The 18864-nt window shown below is 56.9% G+C and overlaps 1 protein-coding gene across 1 annotated transcript in view; it reads right to left on the minus strand.

Annotated features, from left to right (window-relative positions):
* The window catches only part of DOCK1 (dedicator of cytokinesis 1), a 305731-nt gene that overhangs the window by 263665 nt on the left and 23202 nt on the right, over positions 1-18864 (minus strand). The window contains exon 2 of the mRNA XM_054728710.1: positions 4525-4608. Within this exon, the coding sequence (XP_054584685.1) occupies positions 4525-4608 (84 nt within the window). The remainder of the gene's footprint in view (positions 1-4524; positions 4609-18864) is intronic.

Raw genomic sequence — 18864 nt, forward strand, 5'->3', positions numbered from 1 at the left:
GAGGGTTAGTGCAAGGAGACGTCTTGGGGCCCTGACCGCCCCTCACGCGGAGGACGCATCGCTTTGCTGAGCCTGGGAGGCCCCAGGCCTGAGCAATCCCAGCCGTCGGGGATATACCCTGGGGCTGTCTGCAGACTGTGCTGGAGGCTGGGAGGGCCTGACCGGGCAGCCACCGGCTCCTCGCCCCCACCTGCCACAGGGCCTGGAAGGTGTCGCTCGAAGCTAGGCACCAGGCTTCCGAGGAGGATCCCTTTGCCCACCGGCAGGCTCCCGAGAATGCGTCCTCCCGCCCCTCCCTCTGTCTGACTGGCGGTGGGGTCCCTGCCAAGTGCAAATGCCAGCCTCCTCGGATGGAGAGCTGCCCCACAACAGACATGCCATTGAGAGCTGACTTCCTGCCGCTTCCCGCCAAGGAGCTGGGCCCCGGGGCGGCGAGGGTCTCACAAAGTGCTTCTGTGGCCCAGGCCCCCGGCAGGAAGCAGCAGCCCCGGCCCCGGCCCAACCCCCTCGGGGTCCGGCCCCCACTCAGGCCCCCATCCCTCCGCGGGGAGGGGAAGACAGCAGGGGGGGCGTGGAGGCCGACACGGGGCAGCTGTCGGCAGGAGTTCCGTTCTACAGGGAAGAGTCCCTTCAAAGAGGGGCCAGGCCTGACCACACCCTGGCACCGCCCTCAGGCTGAGGGCAGAGACTGTCCCTGCAAATGCCCATGGGTCCATGCCAGCACCAGCCCCCCAGCACCCCCACACAGCCTGGCATCAGTGTCCTTAGCCCCGTCGCCCTGAAGTCACTTGAGGCCACGCACTCGGAGAAAGTGCACCAACAGCGCACAGTCCGACTCCGTCTGCCCCGCAGGAACCTAAGGACGGCGCCCAGAACCCCCCGGCACGTGGAGGGTGCGTGCTGGGCCGAGCCCCACACTTAACCACACACGGGGTTTACGCTGCACCGACGTCAACCCTCAGAAGCCGGGGTGTCGGAATTAGCTCAGAAACGGGAAGTGGCCAAAGGCAGGAAGCTCAGGGCTGCGGGACCCAGGGTGGGGGGAAGTGGAGGCGGGGGGGGGGGGCACCCGGAGGGCAGGGAGTAAGATGTGGGGCCGCCCACAGGCAGCGGGAGCCACGGACTCCATGTCCCCAGACGGCAGGAGGGCCTCTGCACGGGACGGGCAGGAGCAGACCGGGAGCGCGACCACACGCACACCCACACGCACACCCACACGCACACCCACACGCACACCCACACGCACACCCACACGCATACCCACACGCACACCCACACGCACACCCACACGCACACCCACGAAAACCAGAGGCACGCCCTCCGGCAAGGACAGGAGCAACAAACCCCGCACACACAGCCACGGGCTCGCGGGGGGAGGGGGGAGGGGGCAGGCGGTGAGCGCGGGCACCCTGTCCCCCGCTCTCCTGCAGAGGCAGCTCGCCCAGTAACGGCCTTCCTGAGCAGAAGCGAACCCTCGGGGTTTCCTCCCGGGCCTGTGTGCACTGATCCTCGGGTGCCTGCGCCCACAGCCATGTGCCAGGCGCCAGGCTGGCAGCGCTCGGCTGCGGGCAGATCAGACCCAGCCTCTGCCCTCCGAGCGCTCCCAGGCGGAGGGCTCCCTCAGGCCCGCAGGAGGCAAACCCCGAATCTTGCAGCAGCACAGAGACTGTGGTTTCATCAAAGGAATGGTTCCAAAAAATAAAAATAAAAAATAATAATAATAACTCCCTAATCTCGGTGCAATGCCTGAGCGTCCCTCCGAGTCAGCATCCCGCCCCCTGAGATCCCGATGGGAATGAGCGGGCAGCAGGCCGGGCACGTGCGTGGCCACATGAGAGTCACTTCATAAACCTCCGTGATCTCGGGGCAGCCCGACCCTGGGCCCTCTAAAGGCAGGGGGTGTCCTCCACCACCCCTCACAGCTCCTTCCACCTCCAGTGACCTACACACTTCCTTTTCCCGCCCACGCCCCCAGCCTTTAGGAGCCAGAGACAGAGAAATTAATCATCGCCGGAGGGCAAATTCGTTTTTTTGAAACTTAATATAAAGAGTGATCCTTGCGAAATTTTATATTCTCTGGAGCAATCTCAGTAATATCCTGAGAAGGATCACACAGCAGAAGAAAATCAAATTTGACAAACAGAAATAAATTTTCGTGGAGGGAAAGCGGGAGCAGGGGGAGGAAAGCAGGAGGAAGGACCGAACTCTCGCACGCTGCGTGGAATGTAAACAGAACAGGAGGAACGAGCAGAAAAACAGTTATCCCACCGCTGTTGGATGGTGGTAAAACCGCCACGTCTCCCGAGGCCCCAACTCTTTCCCCAGATGCCTTTCTCTGACGGGGTTCTGATTCAAACCCAAAGACAGTTTCCAAAATATGGGGGTTCATTGCCCACGAAAGGTCTTTACAAAGAGAGCAGGATTCTCATCAAACCTCGGAAGATTTTTTTTAATTTTTTAAAAATACTTTAATTGATTTCAGAGAGGAAGGGAGAGGGACAGAGGGATGGAAAGAAACATCAACGATGAGAGAGAATCATGGATCGGCTGCCTCCTGCACGCCCCCTACTGGGATCGAGCACAAAACCCAGGCACGTGCCCTGACCGGGAATCGAACCCTGACCTCCTGGTTCCTAGGTCGACGCTCAACCACTGAACCACACCACCAGGCAAAACGTGGAAGAGTGGCTAGCCCTGCAGATGCATGCTCACGGAAGGTCCCTTCTCAGGATGCCGGCCCAAAAGTCAAACGCCTGCTGCTCTCCAGGTAATTTTTTAAGTTAAATGTCTGACAGGATCACGGACTCGCTAAGGACCCCCCTTCAACAAGGACATTCCTCCGATGAAGGAAGGACAGGATGTCGCAGTCCCCGCGCCCCCCGCTGCCCCGGGAACTGCTATCTGCCCAGGAATGATGTCACCGCCGTGTCCAGTAACCAGGGTTCCGCTACAGCTGCCCCGGCCAGAGAGCAAAAAGGTGCTCCCTTCAGATGAGGAAGGTGTCTGAGAGGAGAGGTCCGGTCCTTCACCTCGGCTTAATTTCTCTCCGTCTCCTGCAGGCAGGGTTAACGGACGCCGAGAGCAGACCAGCGAGCTGCCGATCAGCTGTAAAAGCTGCAAGCGCCCTAGGCCGTCCATCACCACGACGCCTCCCCCGAGGACGGGCCCTGATTCTGTGGCGTTAACATCTGCCCCGAGGTAGACGCTGCCAACGCCTTCTCTTTCTTTCCGTCGGACGTGTGTGGGGTACAGGGTGCGAGGGGGACGGGGGTCTAAGCCAGCACCTGGGGAATGAGGGGCGGGAACGTGGGTGTGTGGCCTGGCCTACGCCTGTCTCAGGCGCCTCCCGGGACACGGAGCAGTCGGGGCTCGCCCGGTGCCTGAAAGCCCAGCGCGCTCACCGGCGTGCAGAGCGCATCTCCGAGCCTGGTCTGCAGTGTGCTTGCTGGTGACGATGGGACGGCGGCCGGTCCTCCCCACCCCGGCGCCCCCGGGGGAGGGTTTGGCTACGCCCAACCTGAAAGCAACTTTGCTGCTGAAACGTTGGGTTTTCGTCGCTCCTTTTGGCTCCTCTGCTATCTGGGAGCCACCCCTTCGAGCCGGACATAAAGCACCAACCACTCAACTCCATCTCCCCGAACCCCGGACCTGCAGAAGGTAAAAGCCAGCCTGTGCAGCAGCGGCCACAGGGCACAGGAACCTACCAACACTCCCCAGGAAAAACACCGCCGGGAACCCAGGGCCTGGGCCACCCCGCCGGCACCGGCTCATCCGCGGGGCGCCCAGAGCAGCCGCCTCCCGGGCCCCGCCCGCGCGGCTCTGACCGGCTCCGACCGCTCCGTGACCTCAGAAAGCGGGGTCACGGATTTAGAAAAGAAAAGGACGTAAGAAACGACCAGGCTGGTTCCCCTGAGGACGCGACTGACGGAAGCGAGAGCACGGAGAAGCCTCCGTTCCCATCACACCTCCAAACGGACTTCCACACCAAACCCTCTCAATGCCTTTTGAGAATTTTTCTCAAGTGGGCGGTTAGTATCAGTCAGGAATCACATGCACCTGCCAAAAAGGAACCGAGGAGGTGTGTTTTTGTGTTTTGTTTGTAATGAAAACCGTTTTTTCAACAAAACAATGTTAGAGGTTAAAATAAAAGGGATTATTTTACCCGGGTTGGGCAGCTCACTTGGTGTGAGCATCGTCCTAATACTCCAGCGCTGCAGGTCCAGGGCACAGACAAGAATCAGGACACTAAACAGAAGGAACTTCCCGCTTCCATTCCATCTCTATTAGGCCTTCGTGAAATAAGCAACGGCCTTGCTGCCGTCCTCACCTGACCGTCCGCCACGCAAGAAAACAGACCCCACGAAGCCTCACCTGACCGTCCGCCACGCAAGAAAACAGACCCCACGAGGAAGGCGTGTGCGTGTGCATGTGCGTGTGCGCTCTCACCCAGGGAACGCTCTGCCCCGGCGCCGGGACGCGCCCACTGCCCAGACCGCCCCGCGCAGGGCCCGGCGGGATACGCACCTTCGTAGGTTTCCAGGATGTGCACGGTGTCTCCTATCCGCAGGGAGAGCTCGTCCACGCCGCGGGCGTCGTAGTTGTAGAAGGCTGTGGAGGAGAAAGGCGGGGAGGCGTCACGGAGGTGGCGAGGCCGGTGGGCTCTTCCACACATGAACACGCAGCCCGCCCTCGCCGGGACCCTCCTCTCCCACACCCACGAGAGGGGCCTTTCCCTTCAGGAGACAAGAACAAAGGCTCGTCGTTCACGTAGGCGAAATGCCTAACTCCTCACGGTGCCAGACAACGAGGAAGGGACCTCGACTGGGGTAAAACGGCCGTGCTGGGAAGGTGCCTTCCCACCCGGGTTCCCGTGTGCAGGCGAGTGGCATTCGTAACACAGGTTGTGCTGCCGCCGCCACCACCGACTTCCAAACCCTCCTCGTCGCTGCAAACAGAAGCCCCGCGCCCTTTCAGCAGCCGCGCCCCGTTCCTCCCGCCCGCCGCCCCATCACCTGGCGGCCGGCGGCCTCGCCTACATGGAAGCAGACAACATCGCCCTTTTGTGCCTCCCTCCACGCTGTGCCTTGTCTCGGGACGTGACTCCTTTTCTGGCTGAGAAACACGTGTAACAGGAGGAAAACTGAGGATGCGGTTAGCACCCGACTTCTCACTGGACGGCCTGCCTTCCCTTCCCATTAGTACATGTTTTCCTCGATGACTTCCTCCTAACTCTGGCCTGAAACTTAGGAAACCGAATGGGTTTTAAACACGTCATACAACCAGCGCTGACAGGCAGCCGAAGAGCCACGTTACGATCAGACACGCAAACGTGTGTCCAGCATGGAGAGAAGACCCTGAGCACGGGCCAGGCTCGACACATCCCCAAAAGCCCGAGTCCCCGTCCCCACAGGAGGCAGGGCCCGCTCCCGCGGACGGGCACCGACAGAGCGATGAGGGAAGTCCCGGCCACACCCGCTCTCCCACGTCAGGCGGTAAAGAGCTGTCACAGCAAAACAAGATGTCAGAAAGTGTCCGAGACCCAGAAATTATTCACTGCGCCCACTCTCGATTTAACACCCCCAAAGAGACAGTGATGTCCCTCCTCCGCAATGGGTTCCACCGAAGGAGACGCCGTCCTCCGTGTAAACCCATCTCCAAGGGCCCGACCAGTTTCCCGTCCATCCATCCCGAACGCCCGCCAGACTAGGCTCCCGTCAGGTCCATCCCGAAAATTCTCCTGTTCACATCATGTGCGTGCAAGCTCCCCCGGCAAGCACGGCGCACCCCAGCATCTGACCACCTCACCTCGAGTCCCGCCCTGAGAGGAAGAGGCCACACCTCCCACCCCCGTGTGCACCAAGGTACCCTCCCCTCGCCAACTGGGCCCCCCCGTCCCCCGCCCCCCGTGCCACCTCTTCCGCAAAGCCAGGTCCAAGTATGTTTGCTCTTTATTTATTTATTTAATCCTCACCCAAGGATATTTTTCCCATTGATTTTTTTTAGAGAGAGTGGAAGAGAGGGAGAGGGGGGAAGAGAGAGGAAAGAGAGAGAAACATCAATTGCTTGCCTCCTGCTTGCACCCCGACTGGGGCCAGGAATTGAACCTGCAACTGAGGTACGTGTCCTTGACCAGGAATCAAACCTGAGACCCTTTGGACCTATGGCCAACGCTCTGAGCACTGAGCCAAGCTGGCCAGGGCTGTTTGCTCTTTGAACCCCTTCTCCAAACATCCCAGCGTGGCCAGGGCTCGCGCTGTGGTCGGAGTTTTTGTTTTTACTGCAGTCAAGGCTCTGTCGCTACCAGAATCCTTTTATATATTTTTACTAGAGGCCCGGTGCATGAAAATTCATGCACTGGAGGGGGGGTCCCTCAGCCTGGCCTGCCCCCTCTCACAGTCCAGGAGCCCTCAGGGGCAGGAGGCGACCTGGCAATCAGGGGAAGGCAACGCCCCATCACACCTCTGCTGCTGCCACTGCCGGCAGTGCAAGCCTCAGCCGGCCCTGGTTACCTGAGCCTTGGCCAGCCCTGGGCAGCTGGGCAGCCACTATCGGAGGATTGCCTGCGCCTCGAGTGTCGGCTGGGCAGCCGCCATCCAAGGCTTGCCTGCGCCTCAGGCTGGCCCTGGGCGGTTGGGGGGCTGAGGAGACTGGGTGCCGCCATCTTTGAGGGTGGGGCAGTCAATTAGAATATTCCCTCCTTATTGGCTGTGGGCACCACCATCTTTGAGGGCAGGGCAATCAATTAGCATATTCCCTCCTTATTGGCTGTGGGCACTGCCATCTTTATGATGGTGTGAGGGTCAATTAGCATATTCCCTCTTTATTAGATAGGATTGATTTCAGAGAGGAAGGGAGAGGGAGAGAGAGAGAGAAACATCAATGATGAAAGAGAATCATTTGATGGGCTGCCTCCTGCACGCTCCACACTGGGGATCAAGCCCATAACCAGGGTATGTGCCCTGATCAGGAATCGAACCCTGACCTCCTGGCTCGTAGGTTGACGCTCAACCACGGGGCCACGCTGGTGGGGCCCAGAATCCTTTTTAAAAAGCCAGAGCCGGCACGCTGTCACGTTTGCGGAAATGTTAACACCGCTAAAGCCATGTACATGCAGGAAATGCCACTTTTGCAGGGAGTTTCCTATATTTCACCAAAATTCATAAAAATGTAATGTCCTCCACGGACGTAAACGGTAATAACAGTTTTTTAGGTTTATTTAGCATTTTATGGTGAGTCTTTTACAGGAAATAACTGCGTCAGGTACAGGAAGCTCAGGGCATATGCCAGCCCGTCCCAGGTCGGCACAGCCGTGTTCCCAAGCCTGGAGGAGCCATAAGTGCATTCAGCACCGCTCTGAACGGCATCCCTGCCGGCGTGCCAATGCGGTTATAGACGTGAAAAAACACAAAAAAACACAAAAACACATCATAAAGAATAAAAATGAAACAAACGAACGCACCCACTGTAAGTACCGGGCCCACGCCGGTCTGTGAGGCACAGGCAGAAGCCGGGAGCCCCGCCCGCCCGCCCTCTCTGAAGAACGCAGGCAGCAGCCGGTGAGAAGTTCTCACACGTGACTACAGAACTTTCATCTTTAACTATGATATGAGCCTAAGACCCTGCTTTTATGGATGAAGGAAAAAAGGCCTCTGAGGGATTATGCCTGTAACCCCAAATTACATAGAAGAGCTTAGGGCCACAAGGCAGGCTGCCCAGCCGTAACCCCAAATTACATAGAAGAGCTTAGGGCCACAAGGCAGGCTGCCCAGTCCCCAGCCTGTCCTTAGATTCACTGCCTAAGCAGTCCTATGTTAAAGCCAAAATAAAGACTCAACTTTCGCCCGACCGGCGTGGCTCGGTGGTTGAGCATCGACCTAGGAAGCAGGAGGTCACAGTCCGTTTCCCGGTTAAGGGCACATGCCCAGGTTGCGGGCTTGATCCCTAGTTTGGAGGCAGCCAACCAATCATCTCTCATCGTTGATGTTCCTATCCCTCTCTCTCCCTCTTCCTTCCTCTCTGAAATAAAACATATGTGTATTTTTAAAACACAAAACTCTCCTTTCCAAGATCATTGGACAAGAGTGGGAGTTAGAGGGGAGGGGTGGTAGGTCACACAATGGCCCCAAAGTCATCCACGTCCGAATCCCTCGACGCCGCAAAGATGGCACCTTTCATGGTGGCTGTGATGAGGGGTGAAGGGCCTTGAGGTGGGGGTGCCCGTCCTGGATGACCCACCTGAGCCCAATGTAATCTCAAGGTCCATGTAAGAGGGAGTCGGGGGGTCAGAGTCAGAGAGGAGGCGTGATGACGGCAGCCGAAGTCAAGGTGAGCCAGAAAGGGGCCGCCCGCCACGGGGCGTGGGCGCTCTAGAGGCTGCAAGAGGCACCTCAGGGACCCCCCGAGGCTCCAGAAGGAAGCGGCCCCAGAACGGTAAGCTCAGAAGTGCGTGCTGGTGCAGCCCGATGCTGTGGGGTTTGGTCACAGCAGCGACAGGAGAGCACGCAGGGGGGGTGACGAACAGCGTTGAGTGGTGCTCCGTGGTTTATTCCTTCACGGAGGGCAGCGGGAGCAGGGACCCCTGCAGGCATCCAACTCGGACAAGTCTGTGACTGGGGTGCCCCGATTCTTGGGGTGATAGAAAGGTGAGGAAAAACGTTTATTGTTTCTTAAAGAAACGCAAAGCATTCCACGGAAAAGGCGACTCCTGCTTCTGATTCCTTGGCCTCTCAGAGCTGCCCTTTCTGGGGAGGGGGCGCAGGGACGAGAAGGCGTGGGCGCGTCCTCGCCGGGAGGAGGGCGGTGGAGACGGATGGCATCTGCGTTTTCAATGCCTTCCCTTGACAGAGCGCAGACGGCAGCCCCTTCGCCAGGCGCCCAACGTGTCGCCTTCACTTTTCTGATCAGCTGAGATCGGAGAACAGCGCCACGAGAGAACGTGGTCCCCGCATGTCCATCCACCCCTTCGGGAGTGTGCCAGCCGCCGCCTCTGTCCGGTGGGCTGCGTGCCCACCGTGTTCCTCCTCCTCCTCAAACCCACTCCCCCCTCTAAAAGCCCGGCTAGGGACGGGGCCCTGGGCCCACCTGCAGCGGCACAGGAACCTCTCGATCCTGGGCTGCGGCTCTGGTGCGAACTGGACCGGGAAGGATGTGGGGATAAACCAGCAGGGGGTCTTCCCCAGGACGGAGCTGTGGTCTGTTTCCGGAAGAGCCAGCAGCAGCCCGGATCCTTTTTCCCCAAGCTTTTGCCCACGGAGCTCACATGCACCAGAGATGTGACGAGGGAAAGGCCTGCCCCCTGCCCCATCTGCTCACCCTGACAACGCCACCCAGGGTGTGAGGAGAGACCTGCAGCTCAGCAATCACAGAGGGGCTTCCACGTGCACCCATACTGTGAACAGGACTGACGGTGAGGGTGCTACGAATGACGCTGCTGCGGCTGATGGGTGATAGCGGAACGCCAGGAATCATGAAGGCGGTGATGGTGATTCTGATGATGATGGTGATGATGGGGATGGGGATAGTGATGGTGAGAACAGTAATGGTGATGGAAGTGATGATGGTGATGATAATGATGATGGTGATTCTGATGATGAGGATGGTGGTAATGATAGTGATGGTGGTGATAGTGCTGCTGATGGTGATTATGATGATGGTGATGGTGATGATGATGGTTATGGTGATGGTAATGGTGATGGTGATTCTGATGATGAGGATGATGATGGGGATTGTTATGGTGATGGTGATAACAGTAATGGTGATGGAAGTGATGATGGTGATGATAATGATGATGGTGATGATGGTGATTCTGATGATGAGGATGGTGGTAATGATAGTGATGGTGGTGATAGTGCTGATGGTGGTGATAGTGCTGATGATGGAGTTATGATGATGGTGATGGTGATGATGATGATGATGTTGATGGTGGTGATGGTGCTGGTGATGGTGATGATGATGGTGATGGTGATGGTGAGGATGGTGATGGTGAGGATGGTAATAATAATGATGATAATGATGCTGACAGTGCTGCTGCTGCTATGTACTGGCTGACATTTACTGAGTATAGTCCATGGGCTAGGCATTGAGATAAGTGCTTCACATGCTCAGACTAATTTAACCCTCACAATAGTCCTGTGAGGTGGACACAGAGTTTTTCCCATTCCCCTCATCAGGGTTTCCAGCAGCTTAGTCTGCCCATGTGTGAGCAGTCAGTGGAGGGGCTGTAGGGCGCCAGAGGCCAGAGGACCAAGGGCCACAGTGATAAAGCCCTGCACCGTCTCATCCTCAATCCTCGGCCAGAGTCAGTCATCTCTGGGCCTCAGACTGACCTCCTGGTGGCAAATGACGACATCCAGCCGGAAGTCCCCTGGCAGGCACACAGGTCCGTGCAGTCCTAAAGGCCACCAGTGTCTAAAGCCTGGTGCTAATGATGCCTCATTCCTTACACAGAAAAACCCAAGCTGGGAGTAATTCCAGAAATGCAAGGCTGGTTTGACCTCCGAAAACCCATCAATATAATTCAACCACATTAACGGAGTAAAGGATAAAAAAAAATCACCTGATCATCTCAATGGGTGCAGAAAAAGGATTTGAGGAAACATAATTTCCTTTCGAGAAAAATAATAAGACGCACTTGACTACTCTGACATCAGAGAAAAAAACACTACAAGCCATCAGCCGATGTAACGGAGTCCTACAGAGAGGGGTGTGACTCGCTCGAGTTGGCACAGGGAATTCAGCAGCCGTGGGACCCAGGTGTTTCTTCCAGGCTGTCTCCACCACCCCACTGTGCCTGGCCCACATCCTCACCATCTCTCACTGAAATGAAAAGTAGTATTTTGGCCGGTCTCCCAGCTCAGTTTATATTAACCGTATAAACGCTCCTCTCTCCGGCACCAGAGCTGTCTTCTTTAACTCTGGCTCTAAAGCACTGCACCATTTCCCTTCGCTTTCTCATCGGCGGCTACATCCTCCGGCTCAGCATTCAGAATCCTAGGTGGTCTGACTGCAACCCACCTTTCCAATCTCATCTCTCCCCTCACTCCACCTCCCCCCACCTCAGGGCCTGCTATAAGCCACTCCGCACTCTGGGAAGGCCCCTCCTCCTGTACCTCTGGAGACCCCTCCTGTCTGCAAGGCCTGCCTTTAATTTCACCTTCTGCAGACCCTCACTGAATTCTGACTTTCTCCCTCAACCAAAGCCAGGCACTTGCACAAACTCCTTGGGGAGGACAAACATTTACTCATTGGATTTTCCACGTGCCTTGCGGGCACTCGACAAAAACTCACTGAATTTAACCAGATCACAACATGCGCCTGTGTGTGAGGTCGGTGATGGAGTGAAAGCAAAAACTGTATCGTTTGTTCCGCTTCAACATGATCTTGCCCTTTACAGAAAGATCTAGGGGACCAAGAGTCTTTCATCACTAGGAGAGGGAGACACAGATCCGCTTTCCAGGCCCTGGTTAGGTCTCTCCCGTGTGACGAGACAGTCCGCCATCAGCGCCCGGCCTCCTGGAAGCGCCCAAGAGGCGAGCCTGACCGCCCGTCCCTCCCGGCGTCGGCTCGGGGCAGCTCCTCCACCCCGGGCCCGGCCTCCTGAAACGTGACTTCAGGATGGCAAGCAGCAATAAAAAGTTAACTCATTCTTTTAAAAAGTCAGTTTGCGAAAGTGAATTGTTCCGTCTGCGATCTCATTCGCTCTGACTTGCCTTCAGTTGGAAAAAAGTGCCCAGTAGCACCCATCTCTCAGGGCTGGGGAAACGCAGGCCCTGCCCCGAAGGAGACAGGTGGTGGGGGGGGGGGAGTGCCCTGTCAGCACCCCTGCCCAGCTTCCTTCTAAAGGGCTGTCCTCTGCTGTTCCCCAGGTCCATGAGCCCCACACACGTTTATCTAGTCCCTGCCAATAACACCCTCCGCGGGTCCTGGGACTCCAGGGGCTCCTGCTCCGTCCAGCACGGGCTGGGGTCAGAGGACAGCAGAGCAGTGCTGCCCAGGGAGGAAAGTCAGCCACGAGCTGGTCTCTGGGGAACAGGCCTTTCGCACACTGGCCGCGCCCGGAAAACACAGATTGTATAGACACCCCTTCTGGGTGTGCCCCCAAGAGGACGCAGGCGGGGCCCTGGGTAGATACTGGTGCAGCGTGTCCAGAGCAGCAGTCTTCACGGCAGCTGCGCGGTGGAAGCAGCCCTAGAGGCCATGGGCAGATGAACGTCAGCAAAGTCGGGTCTCTGCCCACGATGAAAAGCCATCCAGCCTTCACAGGGGATGTGACCCGCCCATGCCGCCTGGAGGACACCGCGCTCAATGAAATAAGCCGGACACACAGGCCAGGCCCTGTACACGTGCACGCACAGGAGGTTCCGGAACAGTCACGTCCACAGCGACAGGCGGAAAGCAGGGTGGTGACTGCCCAAGGCGCAGGGGAGGGGCGTGGGGAGTTAATGTTTAATGGGTGTAAAAACAACAACAAATATTTCATGGGTGGGTGGAGCGTTCCAGTGGGGGAAGACGGAAAGTTCTGGAGGCGGGTGGCTGCACAACAGTGTGCATGTGCTTAACGGCACAGAGCCGGACACCTAGCAGCGGTTAAACGGCTCACCTTGCAGCACGTCTATTGTGCCATCATCATAAAAAAGATGCCGTGGCCCTAGCTGGGTTGGCTCAGTGGCTAGAGCGTCGGCCCTGGGACGGAAGGGTCCCAGGTTCGATTCTGGTCAAGGGCAGGTACCTGATTGCAGGTTCCTCCCGGCCCTGGTTGGGCCCATGCGAGAAGCAACCAATGGATGTGTCTCTCTCACAGTGATGTTTCTCTGTCTCTCCCCCTCCCGTCCATTCTCTCTAAAGATCAATGGGAAAACATCCTCGGGTGAGGATTAACAAAACAAAACAAACAAACAAGAAAGATGTGAAAGGCTGGTAAGGTAAATTGAGGAAAGTTCCTTATGGATTTAGCATCTCCTTGACTGTGGTGGAAAGCACTCAATGGTTCCACATACAGAGAGAGAGAGAGAGAGAGAGAGAGAGAGAGAGAGAGAGAGAGAGGGAGAGGGAGAAAGAGAGAGAGAGAGAGAGAGAGAGAGAGAGAGAGAGAGAGAGAGAGAGAGAGAGAAAACACCCACATTTCTAAAAAGGATACCACTTTCAAATTCACAAAGTCACTCCTGCGGGTCCCTCTCTCTCTCTCTTAGGAATAAAGAGATTGTTTCTCTGCCAGTAAAAATCCCCCGAGGCAGGACTTCCTGCAACATCTGGATATTAGAATCAAGGAACGCATCTAAATAATTAAAGAGAGGGAGCAGGGCGCAGGGAGGTAAGGAACATCCTCTGTTATTCAACATTCTCTGTGCCTTCCGGGTGGAACAGGTGGGAGGAATGATGAAGATAAATGTGAAAAGAAATATGTAGAGGAGTCTTTTCTCAAAGTCTAATTGAAGTGACAGACACCATTCAAAGACATTTTAATATCTTTCTTCAGAACAGATCAGCACCGCACGCCTATTCACAACTCGCCCGGAGGTCACGGTGCCCAACGCACGCAGGTTTCTTGGGAAACACACTGGGCTGCGGGTGAAGGTTGCTTTGTTGTTTTCCGTGACGGGGAGAACAAGACTCCGCTTCCCACACTTTGTGTCTTTCATCCAGTCAGGGCTGGGGGAGAAAGCCACCGCCCTCGTGACGGACCATCTTTGCAAACCCCCCACAAACAAGAAAAGCCTGAGCTGACCCGAAAGTGATCTCCTTTCGCATTTAACTGTGTTCAGCAGCAGAGGGGTGCAGAGATGAGATAGGGGGGAAGATTCGATCTCTTTAATCATCCTTCTCAAGGTAGAAGAAGTATTGCAGTTTAGGAGAGCACAGGCTGGTGGAGTACCAGAACCGTACCCACCACCTCCACCCCCAGGCAGGGGCACTCCACAAGGGCGGGGAGAGCCTACCCCTGTGGGCAGCTGGGACCAGCGGACCAGCCAGCCAGGTGGGTGTGAGCCCAGTGGACCCACACCCAGGGCGGTCCCCTGAGGCTCCAGGTGCGGACCTGGGCAGCCCGGACCTGCTGAATGCTGGATGGGAGGCAGGTCTTACTTTCTCTGCTTTAAACAAGGCCAGGACTCGCCCTGCCCCGCACTGGTCAGACTGGTTCTTCCTGAAGGGCACCATGAGCAAGGGCACGGTGAGCAGGGGCACCTGGTTCAGTCTCCGGTGTGGGGCGGGCAGGAGGCAGCCGATCCATGATTCTCTCTCATCACTGATGTTTGTATCTCTCTCGCCCTCTCCCTGCCTCTCTGACATCAATTAAAAAAAATGTTTTGTTTTTTTAAAAAAGAGTCTCCATCGACAGGTGAGTGGATAAACAATGTGTGGTTTACACACAGGATGGAACGCTTTTCAGTCTAAAGAAAGGAATGAAGTCTGACACCTACAAGGTGGATGAACCCTGGGGACACGGCGCTAAGTGAAATAAGCAGTCACAGGGCAGGTGCGGGACGGTCCCACCTCCATGAGGGGCCCTGGTCCCACCTCCATGAGGGGCCCTGATCCCACCTCCATGAGGGGCCCTGATCCCACCTCCATGAGGTGCCCTGATCCCACCTCCATGAGGTGCCCTGATCCCACCTCCATGAGGGGCCCTGGTCCCACCTCCATGAGGGGCCCTGATCCCACCTCCATGAGGGGCCCTGATCCCACCTCCATGAGGGGCCCTGATCCCACCTCCATGAGGGGCCCTGATCCCACCTCCATGAGGGGCCCTGATCCCACCTCCATGAGGGGCCCTGATCCCACCTCCATGAGGGGCCCTGATCCCACCTCCATGAGGGGCCCTGATCCCACCTCCATGAGGGGCCCTGATCCCACCTCCATGAGGTGCCCTGATCCCACCTCCATGAGGTGCCCTGATCCCACCTCCATGAGGGGCCCTGATCCCACCTCCATGAGGGGCCCTGATCCCACCTCCATGAGGGGCCCTGATCCCACCTCCATGAGGGGCCCTGACCCCACCTCCATGAGGGGCCCTGATCCCACCTCCATGAGGTGCCCTGAGGCGTAAAACTCATTGGGACGGACGGTGGACGGGTGGTGCCCAGGGCCTGGGGGACTCAGTGTTTAATGGGGAGAGTTTCCGTTTTGCAAGATGAGAAACTTCTGGAGATGGATGGCAGTGACCGCTGTGCAGTACTGTCACTGTCCTTACGCCACCGAACTGTACCCCTAAAAACGGCCAGAGCTGTACCTTCTATGGGATGCATATTTTACCATGATTTAAAAGAGAAAAAGCAGTCGGCGCACGGGGCTGTGTGGCCCCAGGTCTCAGGCCTGCGGATCTGGGCTCCAAGGTTTCACGTCTAGGACGTCTAGGACGAGAGGCCCCTTCGGCGAGGGCGGGGCTCCCCCAGCGGAGCCCAGGCAGAGCCTGAAGAGCTGTGTGATATTTTAATAGTCATTTCAATTGACTACAAAAAGACAGAGTCCTGTAATAAAATTGCTTTTGCAGCGTGGTAGAAATACTTAGCGAGAGATGAGAAATGCTCAGCGAGAGGCTGTGAAACCTATTTGCTTGCTTATAGAGTTGCTGCTGAATAGGACAAAAGCAGAAGATGATAAAAGGCAGGCAGGAGAGATTCCGCCCCAGCAAATGCAGCCACAATGCGCCTGCCATGATCCTCCGCAAGCAGGACCCGCTCAGCATCTTTTTGAACGCGTTGAGCAAAAAAATCGACCCTCTGTCTACTATTTGTGCCTTTGTTTCACTTTTAATGTTTAAATCTCCACCAGATCTGATATCAGAACACACTCATTTCCCCGCAAGTCCCTGCTGCTGCATCGGACCCGCCCGCACAGTGCTCGAGAGCAGCGGTCACCAACTGGTTGGCTGCGGACCACGGGTGGCCCGTGAGGTCCGAAAGGTTGGCGACGGCTGCTCTAGATAATGCCTCGGCGGACCACTGCGAAGCCACAACACCCCTCGAACCCAATACAAATTATTTCCTCTGCCAAAACAGCTTCCTGGGAAAATTTCCAATCATAAATGAGGGATATCCTACCCACACTGTCCCCATGAGATCTATTTCCCACAGGTATTTGGTGAGAAAGCTAGGGTCCTCACCATCACCACCCTATCACCACCACCAGCAACAATAACAACACCATCACCTCCACCACCATCCCAAACACCACCAACGCCATCACCAACCACCACATCACAATTACCACGACCATCCATACCACCACCAACACCACCATCACCAATAACATCAATGCACCTCCATCAACACCACCACCATCATCACCACCAACACCATCACCACCAATACCACACCACCATCATCACCACCAACACCATCACCACCAACACCACCATCACCAATAACATCAATGCACCTCCATCAACACCACCATCATCATCACCACCAACACCATCACCACCAACACCACCATCATCACCACCAACACCATCACCACCAACACCACCATCACCACCAACACCATCACCACCAACAGCCACACCATCAACACCATCATCGCAACCATCATTACCATGGTAAGAATCACAGCTGGCGTTCATTCTGCACTAAGACCAGCCAGTGCACTTAAAACTTCCTGGACTTCCTCCTTTCACCCCATACTAGCCCTAACAGCATCCCCATTTCTGCACATAAAGCTCCGATCAAAGGCCAGGGGAGCAGGCCGTGGGCATCATGTGACCTGTGGCTGGGAGAACAGCCCTCCCTCCGCTCCTCGCAAACAAAGAGCAATTATGCTGGCCCCGGGGATGCCTCCTCTAGAGCCAGTTCCCTTTGGCGTCAAAGGGACTTTGACTGTGACCATCGCAGGACAGTGTCAAAGGCCCCACAGCCCTGACTCCAGGAAGCCCTTGAGACATCATGAAATCACAATCCCACTGACCCCACACGGAACCCCGGTCTAGAGGAGACACTGCCCTTCCCTGTCACGTCTGGCTAAGCTTCCCCTGCAAGCAGGTGCTCTCCCAAGCCTCGACGGCCATCGGCACCCAGTCCAGATGGACCCCCAATCCCCAGGTGAGCACCGAGGGGCAGGTGGAGACAAACAGGACAAGACTTCGACACTGAGAGCTCACAACCTCAAACCACTTCCCTCGGGCCAAAAGGGGGGTGTGACTGATCCAGATCCGCTGCGACAGACTGAGTTTAAGCCCCACTTCCAGAGGACACGGCCTCCAGTCTGCCAGGGAGCTATCAACCCGACCAGGAACTGCCCCGCATGCTTCTCCAGATTACGTAATTACCAACACCCCCCCCGGGCAGGTACGATTATTACCATCCCGTCTCACAGGTGAAGAACTGAGGCGTGGAGATACGGAGCTGCCTATCAGGGTCTCGGGTCTGGGAGGCGGGGACAGGCGGTTTGGAGCAAAGCATCTGGCGAGCGTGAGGCAGCAGCACACGGGGGGCCGGGCCCCCTCTCCCTCCCTGGCGTCTCTCCCTCTGGCACCGCCCGAATAGCTCTTGTGAAACCAGGCGGAGAGATGTCAAAGCAAAAGTCACCCAAAATATCATCTCACACACACAAGGACGTCACAAGCAAAGCTTGTCACCAAGCCCTTTGGAGGTGACATATTCCCCAGGAATACTCCCCCGCCCGGGCCTTCAGCCATCAGTCAATCCCCCACCTCTCCCCGTCTGACGGGAATTGATGTTATCGCACGAAAAGGACATTCACGACCCAAGCTCTTGTCACCCGGGGATCCATCCGTGTCCTGGCTCTGCCTGCTCCTCTGCGACACAATGGGAGCTACCAATCCTCGGGGGACAGGGGTCCATGAGACCAAGCCAGGCGGGATTCAGCCCGTGTTTCCTACATCCATCTTCCCAGACCAGCGGTCGGCAAACTCCTTGGTCCACAGAGCCAAATACCAACAGGACAGCGATTGAAATTTCTTTTGAGAGCCACATTTTTTAAACTTAAACTTCTTCTAACGCCACTTTTTCAACATAGACTCGCCCAGGCCGTGGTCTTTTGTGGAAGAGCCACACTCAAGGGGCCAAAGAGCCGCCTGTGGCTCGAGAGTCGCAGTTTGCCGACCACGGTCCTAGACAAACCACACAACCCATAATAAACATGTGATCTGCGCTTCACTATTTGAGAATGCGGCCCCCAAAAAACATGTGCCCTGAGGGTTAAGGCCTTCTCACTGGGAACATGTACTTGGCCCACCGTGGAAGGCCAGCCGGGGAAGGGGGACTTCTGTGGCACCTGAGCCTCCCCTCCCCTCCTGGTGAGGCCTAGGGGTCCCCTGCGTGAAGGGCAAGGGCAAAGGGCCAGGTGCCCCACGCCCGAGCGTGACACCATACACAGTGGGCGGAGGTGGTGTGCGGAGGAGGGTGGAGAGGCGGTACCCACCCGGCCCCGGCTGCCTTCTGCACTGGGAGCCGCCCAGGAGGGCCACCTGGGATGGCCTGCAGCCAGGGACTGGCTGATAATGAAGGAGGGATAGGTACGTGGATAAATGGATAGATACACCGATAAATAAACAAACAAACACACACACAAAGGTCAGGCCCGGCCTCAGGGGGACCACATCGGAGGGGCTCTTCACAGGGGGGAGCTCCCCGTGGGGTCAGGCTGAGGGCCACCCCCTCCCGTGTCTCTGAGAGCCTCCCCACTCGGCCCTGAACCCCCGTCTCAGGCTCTGCTTCTAGGAACCAACTGTGAAGTGGGAATTCTCCTGACAAAGCGGGAGACGCAACAAACCCCCTCAGACCCTCCGGGAAGGAAGTGCGGCAGTGGACTGGGGGGAGGGATGGGAGGCGGGGGGCACAGGGGCGTGGGGAGGCGAGGTGCACCTTTCACACAAACCCCAAGAGGGGAAGGCCTGGTCTGAGGTCAGTG

The sequence above is a fragment of the Eptesicus fuscus genome, chromosome 17 (assembly GCF_027574615.1).
Source record: "Eptesicus fuscus isolate TK198812 chromosome 17, DD_ASM_mEF_20220401, whole genome shotgun sequence".
Taxonomy (NCBI): domain Eukaryota; kingdom Metazoa; phylum Chordata; class Mammalia; order Chiroptera; family Vespertilionidae; genus Eptesicus; species Eptesicus fuscus.